The following is a 16,303-nucleotide window of genomic DNA, read 5'->3' as shown; positions in this document are numbered from 1 at the left end:
AAAAGTTGGACGGTAGCACAGAGGTCTAAGGTTAAATTCAAGATATCAATAATTGTTAAATTTAACAAAATGAAAGTTGACTAGAACCCACTGTCAGCTCACGGTTTTCTTGTCCTCTCTTATACCAAATTGGTAATTACCAAATACATTCAAAATCCAGTAATCGGGCTCTAGTTTTCAAAATCTGCACTGACCATCAACTATCTAAAGAATAAGTTCAAGTTCTTTAACACAGCACACAAAGTCCTTTAAAACTCTGGTCCCAAGTCAAGTTCAAGCTGCATTCTCTGTCACTGTTTTCTATGTACTTTTCATCTTTGCTCACAACTATTCACTGGACCTTGAAAATGTTATGTTCTTAATGCCTTTCTGCTCTTGGCCAAGCTGTTGATTCTGTTGGGATACAATTCCCTCTTGTCCTGACTGGATCTTCAGCTCCTCCTTCAAGACCCAGCTTAAGTAAGATCTCATCCTAGAGGCTTACCCTGAGTCACAGAGGCGTCACTTTCTAGTTCCATCTATCAAGAACATATCATAGTGTACAGTAATCATGCCTTTCTCCTTCACTATCTAATGTGCTACTTGACAGGAGAGACCATAGTTTGTTGATTTTTGTATTTTCTCCTCCCTATGGTTTAGCACGTTACACACAATTGATACTTTGTTTAATGACTGTTGAATGAAGAAATGGGAGTTAATTTAATTTAAATATAAGGCATGTGAGTAACTCTTTTTCTTTCGGGTAGAAAACTTCAAAACCACTTTTATTAAAAGATAAACCACAGAAAATGTTGTTGAGTTTTTAAAAATTGTTCATTCATTCAGCTAATATTCTCTGAGTGTTGCTACATTCCAGGTACTCTTCTAGCAATTGGAGGTACAGAAGTGAACAAGACCAGGTCCTGCCCATCAATCTTAGATTCTAGTGAGAAGTCATCTAATAAAGAAGTACACATACTAACAGATAAAAAAAGAAGATAATTTCAGATAAATATCAGTGTAATGAAAATAAAATAAGGTAACAGGCTAGAGAGCAAACTGAGGCATTTTCTATATGGGGACAGAAAATTCTAAATGAGGGCTAAGGAAGGCCTTTCTTAACAGTTGACATGTGAAGTGAAAAGTGAATGATAAGAAGAAGACAGCCATATGGAAATCTAGGGAAATGGCATTTCAGAGACAGAAGTAGCTTGGCATGTTCAAGGAACAAAATGAAGACCAGTAAAGATAAAATGTAGTGAATGTAGGTGGTTTATAGGGGCCAGTCAGGGTAGGAATTGGGAAGAGAAGTGGCACATGATCATGGTATACTTGGTGATCAGGTCAGACAAGAAGGCAACAAATAGATCACAGAGGATGCAATAAGCAATGATTGTTAAAAACTCAGATGTCATTTGAAAAGGACATCCACTGGAGGACTTACAACAGCAAGGTGATAGGATTTGATTTTATGATTTTGAAAGAATCTTTTGGCAAATAAAAATGAAACTGTTCCCCTTTTATACGGCTATTTTGCAATGTAACAAGTGATCATATAGCCACCTACACAGAAATTCTTTTGAGTGGTCTTAAAGTTTTCGTGGGGCTGTGAAGCCCATTGAGTGTCTCATAAAAACCTCTTCCCAGAAAAATTCTTAAATACAGAAAATTTGTATAAAATGTCTGGATAGTCTCAAATTCTTCAAAGTCTATGGATCCCAGGCTAAAAGTTCTTGATTCAATATATAATAATTAATTTTTCCTTCTTGGGTTAATAAGAACAATGTGCATTCAACATTTGTTTCACCTCTGGTAACACCTAAGAGATTATTTCTCAGTATAAAGAACACCGGTGATAACCAGTTTAGAGAAAACAAATCCCTAAAAGTCTTTCTTAGTAACATCCCACACCTGAACCCTTTTGTTCATCTTTTTTCAAAATGTAACCTTACAAACCAAGGATGAAAAAACATAAAAGTGAATGTCAGACTGATCAGTCCAGCCACTGAATCTCAAACTCATATTCTTCCTTAAGTGAGAGTTCCGAAGCCGTAGAACTAATCAAGAAATTGCGGTCTAGCTGACCAAATAGCTGATTGCTACTTTCCATTCATAGGAACTGCTGGTCTTAATTATTTTTATGATGTGGCAGTTTTTCATTTGTCAATTCTAATTTTCCTCAATGAATAATTAGATATTTATCTGATGCAGCTTACCCATATGCAAAAAAAGGATGCAGTTGAAAACCTCATGGAGTGTTCTAATTTCCCTAACACCATACACAAAAATAAGCTCAAAATGAATTAAAGACCTAAATGTAAGGCCAGACACTATAAAACTCTTGGAGGAAAACATAGGCAGAACACTCTATGACATACATCATAGCAAGATCCTTTTTGACCCACCTCCTAGAGAAATGGAAATAAAAACAAAAATAAACAAATGGGACCTAATGAAACTTCAAAGCTTTTGCACAACAAAAGAAACCATACAACCCTCAGAATGGGAGAAAATATTTGCAAATGAAGCAACTGACAAAGGATTATTCTCCAAAATTTACAAGCAGCTCATGCAGCTCAACAGCAAAAAAACAAACAACCCAGTTCAAAAATGGGCAGAAGACCTAAACAGACATATCTCCAAAGAAGATATACAGATTGCCAACAAACACATGAAAGGATTCTCAACATCGCTAATCATCAGAAAAATGCAAATGAAAACTACAATGAGGTATCACCTCACACCGGTCAGAATGGCCATCATCAAAAAATCTACAAACAATAATTGCTGGAGAGGGTGTGGAGAAAAGGAAACCCTCTTGCACTGCTGGTGGGAATGTAAATTGATACAGTCACTATGGATAGCAGTATGGAGGTTCCTTAAAAAACTAAAAATAGAACTACTATATGACCCAGCAATCCCACTACCGGGCATATACCCTGAGAAAACTATAATTCAAAAAGAGACATGTACCACAATGTTCATTGCAGCTCTATTTACAATAGCCAGGAAATGGAAGCAATCTAAGTGTCCATAGACAGATGAATGGATAAAGAAGATGTGGCACATATATACAACGGAATATTACTCAGCCATAGAAAGAAATGAAATTGAGTTATTTGTGGTGAGTTGGATGGACCTAGAGACTGTCATACAGAGTGAAGTAAGCCAGAACGAGAAAAACGAATACTGTATTCTAACACATATATATGGAATCTAAAAAAAAAAAAAAATGGTTCTGAAGAACCTAGAGGCAGGACAGGAATAAAGACGCAGATGTAGAGAATGGACTTGAGGACACGGGGAAGGGGAAGGGGAAGCTGGGACGAAGTGAGAGAGTGGCATGGACATATATACACTACCAAATGTAAAGTAGATAGCTAGTGGGAAGCAGCCACATAGCACAGGAAGATCAGCTCGGTGGGATAGGGAGGGTGGGAGGGAGATGTAAAAAGGAGGAGATATGGGGATACATGTTTATGTATAGTTGATTCACTTTGTGATACGGCAGAAATTAACACACCATTGTAAAGCAATTATACTCCAATAAAGATGTTAAAAAAAAACATGGAATAACAGAAACAGACAAAAAATGCTAAAGGAATAAAAGGGTTCAGAAGGCAGTATTAGATAATCTATGATACTGTGTGTGTGCACACGCACAGAAAAGCAAATTAATAAACTTTAGAGGGCTTCCCTGGTGGCGCAGTGGTTGGGAATCTGCCTGCCAATGCAGGGGACACGGGTTTGAGCCCTGGTCTGGGAAGATCCCACATGCCGCGGAGCCACTAAGCCCGTGAGCCACAACTACTGAGCCTGCGCATCTGGAGCCTGTGCTCCGCAACGGGAGAGGCCGTGATAGTGATAGGCCCGCGCACCGCGATGAAGAGTGGCCCCGCTCGCCGCAACTGGAGAAAGCCCTGGCAGAGAAATGAAGACCCAACACAGCCAAAAATAAATAAATAAATTTATTAAAATAAAATAAAATAAAAAAACTTTAGACAGCTGCTCATGGATACGCAAAAAAAAATAAAAAACCTCTAAATACTTATCAAAGTAATTTTCATTTTACAACTGTTATACTACCTTAAAACGAAACATCATTTTTACTCAATAACTGAGAAATGTATCACAGATTTATACAGCAACTGTGCTAGGGAAATCCACTTGTGTTCTCATTTCCCTGATGTAACAAAAAGTATTGACCATTATTAGCTACCACCAGTAAATAACATCCATCAGCAATGTGACCATCAGAACAGAATCACTAAAGTGCTTCTTTTGCCTGAAACATCTTTTCTGAAAAAGTTTTTGTAACCACACCTAAATGATTCTTCATTATTCCTGAGACGATAGAGAGAGAGAGAGAGAGAGAGGTAGACAGATCGATAGATAGGTCTCTTTGTTCCATATAAATGTATATAGAAGAGACTAGGTCATTTTCTTATGGCACCTTTCTTGGAAGTATTACTAATCACGACTGAAATGGCCATTAGCCCCCATTCCCTGATCACTCATTCTGAGTACCACTTCAGGTTTTGGCGCATGTGCTTTCATACAGTATTCCACTTACACTATCAGTAATACAGCACCTTGCAGAATTCATCCTGTTGGTATTAAGCCTACAGTATTAGCTGAGACCCAACTGTCCTTTGGAGATCTGACCCTTAAAACTCAGAGAAAAGCGATACATCCTAAAGGATTTCTAGAGAGAATCAAACTGCCCTAAATCTAAATTCAAATCCAAGCTGTCCAAATTCCAATACTATAACGGTTTTACTAATTTTCATGGCTAACACTGGAAAACATTTTATTCTTAAACTAGCCATTTTGGTTTTCTTTCTTTCCTTTTTCTTTCTTCCCTTCCTTGTTTCTTCTAATAGTAGACATAATTTATCTAATTTACCTAATAGTAGATATAATCAATATCTACTATTAATTATGTTCAAACTCAAAAGCGATCTACAGTGTTGTTCTGTAGTAGCATATAAACTGGCTAACATATATTTTAGGTGATTTTAATATGTCAAGAATTTGGGATTTTCCATGATTAAAATACAAAGAAACATTATAATAATCCTATCACCAGCAAGAGTAAAGTTCAGCAAACTACAGCCACAATCATCCACTAACCACAGACCTGTACAAAATATAAAGTTCTCCCATTGTGCCTAGAAAGGTTTTCCCAAACTCTGACATGTCTAAACCATGTAATAGAATATTTTTCACCTAAGCTTCGCATAATCTATGATACCCAAACACCTGGAGCTGATAACTCTAGATTAATTTACATTGTAACTTCCCCTCAGTAAATCTATATTTCTCCATAAAAAGTATTTTCTAATATTAAATTTAGCCAATTTATGTGTCATGATTATTTTTGCCTTACAAGATCATAATAAAATGAAATACGCAAAAGTCATTATATATTGCAAAGTATCACATAAAATATCATGTAATTATTAAAAAAAATATGCCCTTGCCCTTGTGACATAAAGCATGTAAAAACATTAGATTAAAAGAACAGGAAGGTAGTCACAGATTTCTGTTTGTAGACTGAATCTTCATGCCTTTAAGTGACTATCAAATATTAGGGCCTAGACCTAAAAAGAAAGAATGAAATATTAACAATGTCCCACCTTGTGGGAGCTCGACATCACTTGACACTACACAGAAACTGACCTTTTTGTCCTTCAGGCTTGCCTACCCAGCCCCATCTTCTATCGCAAAAGCCAAATCATCTGATCCCAAACTAACTGTCAACTGCCTGTGATGGTGGGGAAGCCAGACATCAATCAATCAGGTTTTATCAGACGCTCTCTTCGTTTCTCTGTTGTGCTCATCTTATCATCTGACCCAGTTGTAGCCCTGACTTCAGAAGCTTAAGCAACTTGATGACAAAATATGTGCCGGTTTGTCCAAGATGCACATCGTTAAGAAGTGGGGTGATATTTTTAGCAGCTACCTAATATATTTGCAAATGAACTCTTGAATATTTCAGTTCTGCACAGGCCCCATGCTGGTCAGTCTCTCCTGCCCACTGACTCTGTTCTTGGCTGTGGGAGGCCCAATAAATCAAAAATCTGTAAAAGTACTTAGGTACAAGTCAAACATCACAGGGAAATGTCACTGTTTTCATGACAATGTGGGCAGAAAGGCTAACAAAATGAGAATTTCAGGATGTCACTTCAAGAAAAGAAAGAAGACCTAATTGATAAATGTGCAGAATACAAATTCAGATAGTTTTATCCCAAATAAATAAAAATAAGTCAGAAAATTAAAAGCCTTTTTATCTATTCCTATTGACTGGAGTCTTGGAGGAAAAAAATGTTTAGACTGTCAATGCTGTTGGCAAATCTACATTAGCTGTCCCACTGCTCTAATGATATAAAGAATGCACTCGTACACATAAACTAGTTGGGTAAGGAATCAACTATGACATAGATTATGAGTTTAAAATTTTTTAGTTCAAAGAAAATATCTTTTACATAATTTTTACACAAAAGTGAGAAGAGTGAAATATAGACATATTTTGTGGATATAAATACTCTATGTTAGCATAAGTATCCACTTGCTTAACTTAGTCGTCTTTTTTCTTCAAGGAGTAATTAATTTTTAAGATTTTCCTTAAAATCAAAAGAACAACTTTTATGATGAATATAGGATTTTCATTAAAGGCAATGTTGTCAATATCCCATCCAGCTCTCATTAAAATCTTCACTGAACTATATTTTGAAAGCAGCATAAAATTTATCCACAAAACTTATTCACATAAATACATACCTTAATCATAAAAGTATGGGCTATGAACATCACAATGTATTACAGTGATAATATTTTGACATGGATGAAAATGCACACCATGAAAATAATTTGTACACAACAAATGAGAAAGTACAAGAATAATTTGTACAGCATTTCAAAAGATTCCCACTGAATTCAAAGCGTTTTATTTAAAAAAAAATTTGTTTAAAGCCTTTAAACTTCTCAGTAGACACAGTAAGCAAGAATTCTTACTAAAATTAATGATAACACAAATTTGTATCATTTAATTTTAAATAATCAGAACTTTTAATTGAATTACCTGATAATCTTTAAAACCCTTCTTCTAAATTAGGGAATTTAAATGTAGTAAGCAAGAGGGAAATGGACAATGTTTAGTGTATTCAATTATTATTTACTATCATTATTATTTTTTATTATCTTTAAAGCCACTTAGTAGTATAAGACTTTCAGCTATTTTTTTGGCACACATTTAGAGGAATCTGGCCCTCAACTGAACTTGAATATCTGTCAATTAACTATTTTTAATCTTCTAACTTCCAGTTTATTGCAGGCTCACAACAATTTCAGAATATACCACAACAAAGCAAGTCTTTCTTAAAGAGTACACTATTATTCATATCCCAAATGAACAACTAATAAGAAAATTAAAAGTTCCACATTGATAGGTAATAAAGGACAAATATTTGTCTCAGTTTTGTAATTAATTCTTCACCCTACTCAAGTTTAAAGATATTTCCAAATTTTGAAATAAATAAAATAATTTTAGAGATTGTGGCTGAAAAACCAATGTCAAATAACTCACACAAGAAATCTTCCACATGCAATATTATATAGATGTCAGCTTGTTGAAAATTCTCTTCTACTGTCTCAACAAGAGATGTTCACCAAAGTCCTACAAATGTAGATTAGAGTAATTCATATCTTCAAAAGGATTTCTCTAAGAAGGGAATCAACTAAAAAATAATGTTAAATATATCTTCAATAAATGTCCGTTTAGAGATAATTTTAGATGCCTTTTAAGGTTTAAAATAGCTTCTAAAATAGGCTGCACAAAAGCTAGGTGTTACAGCTTTTATGTGGGCTATTAAAATTATATATGTTTGTGGTAGCCTATATATAAGCTATTTTATATATATTTGTGGTAGTTGGTTAAGATACATCTAACATTATCAAAAGTCAAATCATGTATAAGAAACATCAGACTAATACCATTCAACAACTTCTAACAATTCAAAGGGGCAACAGTCAGTGGCAGATGCCCAGATGAAATGAAGGTCTATTTAATACTAAATATTACACTAGTGCCTCTTATAAACATATTCCCTTTATTTTTTTACACTCATGGGGATATTACCAGAATATTAAATATTAAATGGCACTGCCTTGCAGACTATATAAAGAGTTGACTTTCAGCTATTACATGGACAATGCCTGGAATGAATAAGCAATTATATGGCATTGGTTATAGCCATCAGGCACTCAACATTCATTTTTAAAATCTCCAAAATCATGAGATACATATACAGTTTCCCCATATACAAACTTATTTAAGTTTATTTAGTGCCCACAAGCTTAACAGTAAAGTACAGCATTTCAGGCACCATTTCTAAATCCAGTTTTTACTCTTTAGCATAATTTTTTAAAAGAATAAGATGAATTTCCAAGGATCTGATTTAGAAAAAAAAATGTTTATTTTAAGTGATCACTGTCTCTTAGAAATATCAACAAAATAGCATGTCTTTTGTTTCCTGGCTTTTGCAACTTAGGACCTTTTATTATCTTTGCAAACATCCTTTGAAGACATCTATCCTTTCAGCTTACTACACTAGGATTTCCTTTATTTACTTACTACATTAGGATTTCCTTTATTAGCAATGAATATTTGTTAACACTAAAATAAAAGTGTCCACGCCACTTCTTCCATGGACCTTTCATAGCAAAACTCTCTGGCCTCAGACATGGGACTGGTTATCCTGCACCCATCGTGAGGCAAAACTGGTCCTCAAAAGTACTTTAAAAATAGTGGATACATTATTATAATGGACCAGGAAAGAAGGGATGAAAGAGAAAAAATAAGAGCTTCTTATTTTAACACCGGAAATCTTGACCAAAACCAGTTCTACCCAGTAATTATCATATATTCATTTTTAGGAGTATTTGTCAAAAGCACAAATTACTAAGGCTTTAAATAATCCTGACTAGACAATTCTTCTCTTTTTGTCCTCTCAAAAAGACAGTCTGACAGTAATGGTATGACACCCTCTCAGACAAGCCTCTCGGCATTAATATTTAAATCTTACCTATCCCTTGTGATTGGAATTCAGCCTCTATTCGCAAAAACTAAATCAATGTTCTTAGAGTTCAAACTAGATCCCTAAACAGTTTGCCACTCTCTATGCACAGATAAGATAAACTTTCTTTGACCCAAGAGATGAAGTTGCCATGACGATCAGAGAGTCCACTTTCTATATTGATATTTTGCTGATGTAACAACAAATAGAACCAGATCCTAGTGCTGATAATGGTGATTAATTAATACTAATATTGATCCCTACAAGCAAGAGACAAGGCTATTAACTTGAAGCCTGAAAAGTCAATTGTTACCTGTGGCAGAGATACTAGGAGCTGATTTGGAAGCATAATAAACAAATGTGCTATCTTTATGCTAATACCTTTAAAGAGATAGTTCTTTCTAGAATGCCAAATATTGCGATGTCTGAGCTTATTAATTTAATTGCATTTCAGCTTTTAAAAATGTAACCTATTGAATGATACATACTTACCCCTTTATCTATGGTGGAAACACATTCTCTGGGACTGAAGTAACAGACTTTCGCTGCTGTTCATTTGGTGAGGGAATGAACTGATAATTTTACACAGTGGCAGGCGCTGAATCAGACAGGGTTTCAAAAATACCTGCAGTGCTCTTCTGAAATGTCCTACTAATCCTTCGGAATTGGGAAAGTAACAAAAACTCCAAGGGAATATGATTTGGAGAATGAGAGCTCCAAAGTTAATGTATTCACTCACATTTTCTAGTGAACAAAGATTGCATTCAAAAAAGTATTCTTGAAAAATTTTTTATTCCCAGATAAACCTAATTTTAGATTTTTCCACACAATTTAGCCAAACATCAAAAACCTGCTCTAAAGTGTCACCTTATGAAAACCTGAATATACATTCTTTTGAAGGAAAGTTCATTTGAGAAGGCATTTTCTTTGAACATAAAAATTAATCACAGAATGTAGAATATATAAGATTACTTTATTCATTTAATACCTTTTTAGCAAAAGTTACATATTGAAAAGGGGATGTGATTAAAATGCCAGTAAGTCCATTCTTGATTTGCCTTGTTTATGGGGAAGAGCAAAAATATCAGTATTAGAAATCCATACATCTAATTCCAGATATGTCATTTTAGCAAACACATTAGCTTCAATCTCGTTCTCTCAAAACTTTTTCCAGAGATAAGAACTATCAGCAAAATGGGCTAACTAGTTTCATTTCTTTGTTTTTATCATGTGGAGGAAGAGTTAATGTAGTACTTAAATAGTCCTCAAACAGCAGAAATAACATGGATGAGGGAGGCCTTCAAGAGCTCATGAACGGGAAAAATGAGTTACCTTAACTGTAACACACAAAGTTAACTTAATTTACACTACCAAACAGGCAAAACATACATACATATGAGCTAGACAACTGACATAATCATTGAATATTTTAACTTATCCCCACAATTAACCAGAAACAAACTGATGTGTAAATCTTTGCATTAACCCTTAAGTATATAACAGATTTTAAATTAGCAGAATGTAAAAATCAGAAGCAAATTGTTTAACTGCACTACTGTCTTGCAAAACTTAACAGTACCAACTTAAACAATATAGGACAAGTCACATATTTTCTATGCCTATATTTAAATAGCTCAGGAAATAAAATTTTAATTTACAAAGACTTATTGGTACCTTGCAATGTCTAAAGTGAACACTGATATCTTATGTGCAATTCAAAGAGATGCTTACACTCCTTGTAAATGAACCAATACAATTATATTATTCTTAATGTTTCTACCTATAATTTATAGAAGAGTTCAAACTTCTTTGTCCATTTAAAAAATATTGAGATATATAATATTAAACCTCATAATTTTTCTTACTGCATAATTTTACAAATGAACCACTTTAGAAAGTTACCAGAAGTGGAAAACATAAGAGCTGCTCTTTTAATTCCAAGACATATCACCAAGTTTTAACCCTAAACTCTTTTATAGCAACTAGGGATGAAAATGCTACCTCATTTATATTTGCATTGTTGACTCCACTGAACTTAAAAAAAAAAAACCTGACTTCATGATAATAACTCTTGAAAACTAGGATTCATATATTAGCCATTTTAAAATTTTCCTATTTTTAAAAAATCTACTAAATATTTATTCTTAGATTTTTCAGAAAAATTCTATGTATTGATATATTTCGAATTTGTAAATAAATTAATTTTTTATCTTACATTGGGTACCGATCTTTCTATTTTATTGATAAAACAACTATCATACATAATGTATTTTCCTTTATTTCATGGCCAGTGTAAAAACAGGCTTTCTGAAATGTTACTCAGTCAAAAACATAGAAAATAAAATCCCTAACATGAGACATACCATAAGCCAAAGAGAATGGCTTATTTTTTAAATGTTATAGATAATTATTTTTAAAATCCAAAGAAATGAGTAATATGCTTCAAAGCAAAGATCTGTCTTAATATTTGGCAGGTGAAAAGAAAACATCCTGAGTATAAGAGTGATCAATGTATTTCAAATGTGCATAGCATACCCAAACCCCTTTTAAAAAATAATAATATTAATGATAATACAGTAGTTAATTAACCCCCAAATTATGGATTGAACATTAATACCAGAAACACTAAAAAAAAAAAAAAATCCTACACTAGAACAATGAAAAATAACCACAACCACTTCTTTGTGTAACGTAATTTTAAGGTTCTAAAGATGATCCACTTAGAGATTTTCACATTTGCAAATATTAAATAAATTTAATATGCAATGTTCTCATGTAAAACAATCGTTTTATAAGTAAAACATTTAATATTATGTACTTTTTTAAAAAAATAGCATAAAACATTAAAATGCTACTGTGCAAGTCAGGGACTCATACAGCCTGAATTTATTAGATCATCTCAAATAACAAAAAGGTAATTTATTCACTATGAAAGGATTCCACCTTCTGCAAAAGCCCCAGTACAGAACTGCTAACAAGATTATTCTTAACAGGGGACATTTTACTTTCAAGGTGTATATATTCATTCCCAATATCTACTTCACTTAAAAAAAAATTCTGCCTCTTAATTCACCCTTTCTTTTTCCTTCACCACAAATTATTTGGCACATGATCTAGACCGAACATTTCTGTTCTACATGTTTGAAAACATCAAGCAATCTAAAAGTTTTAGGAAAACTGTTCTTGAATGGTATCAAGAAGAGTGCCTTTTCTTAATGTTAGATGAAAATAAAGTACTTGCGTTTCTTTCCTCCCTTTCGATGTCTACATTAACTACTAGCTGGCATTTGCACAAAAAAAAGAAAAAAAAATTTTTTCCTGAACCCATAGCCAATACACTTAAGTGTGAATGAAGTTGGGGACATATAGGGCAGTAAACACATTACTAGAGACAACAGCTTTAAGAAGAAAATGACAGTAAACTGCACACACAACACAGTTACTAATCATGAAGAAATACATTGGTAAAAGAAAAAAAAATCATCATTTCTGTCATAAATTTTGCAGTGCAGCCCCAGAATGGAGAACAATCTGGGCAATTTATTGGCATATTGGCAGGAGGTGATAAGGCTAAAAACAACAACAGCGAGCAGCTGTGCGAGGAGATGGGCAGATAGCATGATATGGCTCCCACACCAAACACCTCCCGTCCTATCAGGGCTTTTTATCAAACCAGGATTACAATAATAGCTCAGGAGAGAAAGCTTCTGAGGGGAGGGCAGAAAATATAGTCTTGGAATAGGAAAAAAAAAATCTGAATTTTGGGACAAAACATGGGGGCAAAATACATAATTTATCACTGTATTATCAGGAAATCCAGGCAGTCTAATCAAGGAGCACTGAGTGACTATTTTTTGCCTTATCATCCAAAGTGGTGGAAACGGAGAAGGAATTATCAGGCTTCTGCAGATTGCTGGGCTGGAATTTTAATGGTAATAATCGGGTTTCTGATGGTATATCTTCTCTGCTTATCTTTCCCATTATCTCCTCTTATCTGGCCAGTCATCATAGCAAATTAATGGTGCTCTTTCAGCGTTGCCTTTTTATCGCTGCCCAGAGAGCACCCAAGGGGATAGAATAAGCAAAATATTAAAATACTGTATAAATCACAATTTTAGATAGCAGGGAACTGTACGCAGTAAAAGAAAAAAAAAAAACTGTGCCCAACAACCTTTTTGTCCTTTAAATTGACTGTCTTCAGAGTTTCTGGTATAAGCTGACTTTTGCTTGTCATAGTTGCTCTAAATTGGGTATGTTTTATCAGCGATGCCAAAGCTTTATTTTCAAATTCTGAACGTTTCCAAGTTTAAAATGCAGTTTCATTAGTTGCATGAAACGCTACTGTTTCAAAATGCATCTCTTTCTGATATTTTCCAAACTTCTATTTGATCCAGAATATCAAAAGCAACACTGTTGTTTGTAATTGTTTAAAAAAATGCTACACTTCTTATACACTACTAAAATTGGAGGGAGAGACCTATCATGGTAATGACTTTGAGTACCGAGACAAACTTCTCCACCTGCAAAACTGCCTCCTCCTCCTGGACAGGCAAAAGGAGGCAAATGCCAATAGGTTACAAACAAAGTGACTTTACAGCTGGTCAAACTAGTATCCACCCCCCCCCCAAAAAAAAACAGCTATTAGATAGCACTGCTCTCTATATAACAATTCAAAGAGCTCTAATTTTTCATTTTCCTTAACAGTGCAAGGGGAGAAGTGTGTCCACATTTGCATAGATTATCACTGTGACCCCAACTTGAATCCACGAAAAGTCTAAACTGCATGTATATTAATACCACATATGAATGCATATATCAGCAGGCAACGATCACTGTCAACAAATATAATACTTGTTCACTTTCAAATGAGAGAACTTTTAAGTATTTTTGATAGTTAATAAATCACAGCATTCAAATAAGACTAAAATGTTTTATGACCTATAACACAAGTGTAGCATCAGCTATTAGTTCCAACGCTTTAATCTTCAATTATATGAGGTGGACATAGAAGGATAGAAAAAAAATTTTAATGTAGCTAATTGGGAAGATAAAGTATTTCCAAGTAGAATCAGATGGTCTTTGCACCATACAATTAATGTTAATTATTTATTAACAATCTAGACGACAGCCATGAACTAAAAAGCATTTTGCCTTTAATAATGTTTACAATCATATCTTATAATAAGCACAGTTTTGTACTATAAAATGCAACATTTACACACAGGGACGTGATCAATTTAGTTCTAAAAGGTAAAAGGCTATTAGTTGAAACCATACAATAATCACTCTGAAAAAGTGAGTCTTCAAGAACGGTATCTCTACTCAATTAAAACTGCTTTGAGCCAAAAGTTAAGTCCAGTCCTTGCTTTAACCCAAGTTGCAGTAAATAGGAACTTAAGCATAAGAGACGAAATCCACGAAATAAAAGCTATTGAGTCAGGTCTCAGAGGCAAGGCTCAAAATACTTATGTAGCAAACTGCTTATATCCTGGACCCCACTTCATACTGCCTACGTTGATTTATATGATTTATTTTAAAACTACATTAAATGAAATTTTCAACACGAGGAGGTGAGTAGGGTTAATAATCAAGGGGGAAGGAGTGTCATTAAAGCTTTTTCCTAAAATTACACAATAATCAGTTTTACACTAGTTGCCAGACTTTAAACAACACGAAGGAATGGACACACCACATGGCTGGCAAAAAATAAAAAAATAAATAAGGCTGTTTCTCCTTTTCGGCCAAAGCGTTGAAGACGTGTCGCAGGGCGACAAAACACCATGGGAAGGATTTTCCCCAAGACGTGAAAAGTTGGCCGAGTTGAGCTCTGCGGGTGTGTGCGTTTCGGGCAGGTGCCTCTCGCCCCGCTGTGTCCTTTCAGTACCACCCAGGCCCCCAGGGGCTCGGGGGTTTCAGGTCACGCTCTCTGCGGCGCCCAGGCTGCCTTGAACTCCCGCCTTCCGCGCTGGGAAGCGACCGGCGGCCCCTCCCAGCGAGGACTCCCGGCGCCTGCAGGGCCCGAGGTAAACCGCACGCCCGCTCCGCAGACCTCCCCGGCGACGCGAACCGGACGGGCCCGGAGCCCCCGGCCAGACCCGCAGGGCGGAGGCGCACGGCTGCCTGCTGCAGAGGCGCGAACTTTTACACCTACTTTTTGTTTCGCTTCGGCTTTGGGATCGCGACCCAGACACTGATTTTCCACCGCCTGGGGACGTCGTCCCCCTCGCCCCGAGGTCTCGACCAGCTGTTCGGAGAACTAAGTTCTCACCCCCGGTTGCTAAAAAGTGGTCCCCAAGAGTAGCAGCCCGTCAAACTCAACAACAATGACAACAGCCGCGCTAGTAACGAATCTCCTAAATGAGTGGGGCTGCCCAGGCAGGCTCCACGAGACAGCAGCGCTAACTGCGCGCAGGGGTCGGGGTAAAAAGGACCCCGGAGCGCGAAGGATGAGCCGAACAGGAGTGGGCTGCTCGTCGCAGCCGCTGTCTTGCCTGGCGCTCGGGCTGTCCGTGTGTCTGTGCCCGACTAGTTGTCCCTCCAGCTGCTCAGGCAAAGTTTGACAAACCCCGGGCAGCGGGAAAGGATTTCCCCGAGTCTCCCTCCCTTTTCCCGCCCCGCGCGCCCCCCTCCTCAGAAATAATCCCACCAACTCTCGGCCCCCCGTGCAAACTTACGTTTGATCTGCCTGGGTTTGCTCTGCTTTCGCCGGGACATTTCGGCGGCGGCCGCTGCCACTGGGGCTCCCGCGGTGCCCGCGGTCGGGGCTGCCGCTTCCTCGGCTCCCGCCGCCGCCGCCGCCGCCGCCGCCGCCGCTGCCGCTGGCCAGGCTCGGGCCGCCGCCGGCCGGACTCCAGGTGCTCCGGACGTGCGGGATCCGGGCGCTGGGCTCCTCCGGGAGCCGCGGATCCACGTTTGGAGATGAGCAGGCAAATAAGGAGAGTGAGGGGGGCAAAGAGAGTGTGACAGTGGGGAGGGTGGGGGGAGTGGGAGAGCGATGGGGGGGAATGGGAATTTTCACACGAATGGACAGGGAGAGAGAAAAGGGAAAGGGGGGCACGAAAAGAAGGAAGAGAAGGAGGGAGGGAAGGGAGAGCGAGCTGAGGGGAGAGGGGAGGAGAGGGGGCGGAAGGCGCGGGAGGAGGAGCGCTCTCGCTCTCCCCTCTCCGCGGCTCGCGGGGCAGATACTCGAGCGCCGCCGCCGTCGCCGCCGCCGCCGCCGCCGCTCCGGGCCGCGCAGCTCTCGCTCT

General features: G+C 37.1%; 1 protein-coding gene across 2 annotated transcripts in view; it reads right to left on the bottom strand.

Moving 5' to 3' along the window:
* Positions 1-15,835, bottom strand: part of ZFPM2 (zinc finger protein, FOG family member 2) — a 465,395-nt gene extending 449,560 nt beyond the window's left edge. For both annotated transcript variants that reach the window (XM_060128186.1, XM_060128187.1), the window contains exon 1: positions 15,731-15,835. In XM_060128186.1, the coding sequence (XP_059984169.1) occupies positions 15,731-15,770 (40 nt within the window). In that variant the 5' untranslated portion in view covers positions 15,771-15,835. The remainder of the gene's footprint in view (positions 1-15,730) is intronic.
* Positions 15,836-16,303: the final 468 nt, after the last annotated feature.

The sequence above is a fragment of the Lagenorhynchus albirostris genome, chromosome 17 (genome assembly GCF_949774975.1).
Source record: "Lagenorhynchus albirostris chromosome 17, mLagAlb1.1, whole genome shotgun sequence".
Taxonomy (NCBI): Eukaryota; Metazoa; Chordata; class Mammalia; order Artiodactyla; family Delphinidae; genus Lagenorhynchus; species Lagenorhynchus albirostris.
This window is presented reverse-complemented; position numbering and strand designations above follow the sequence as displayed.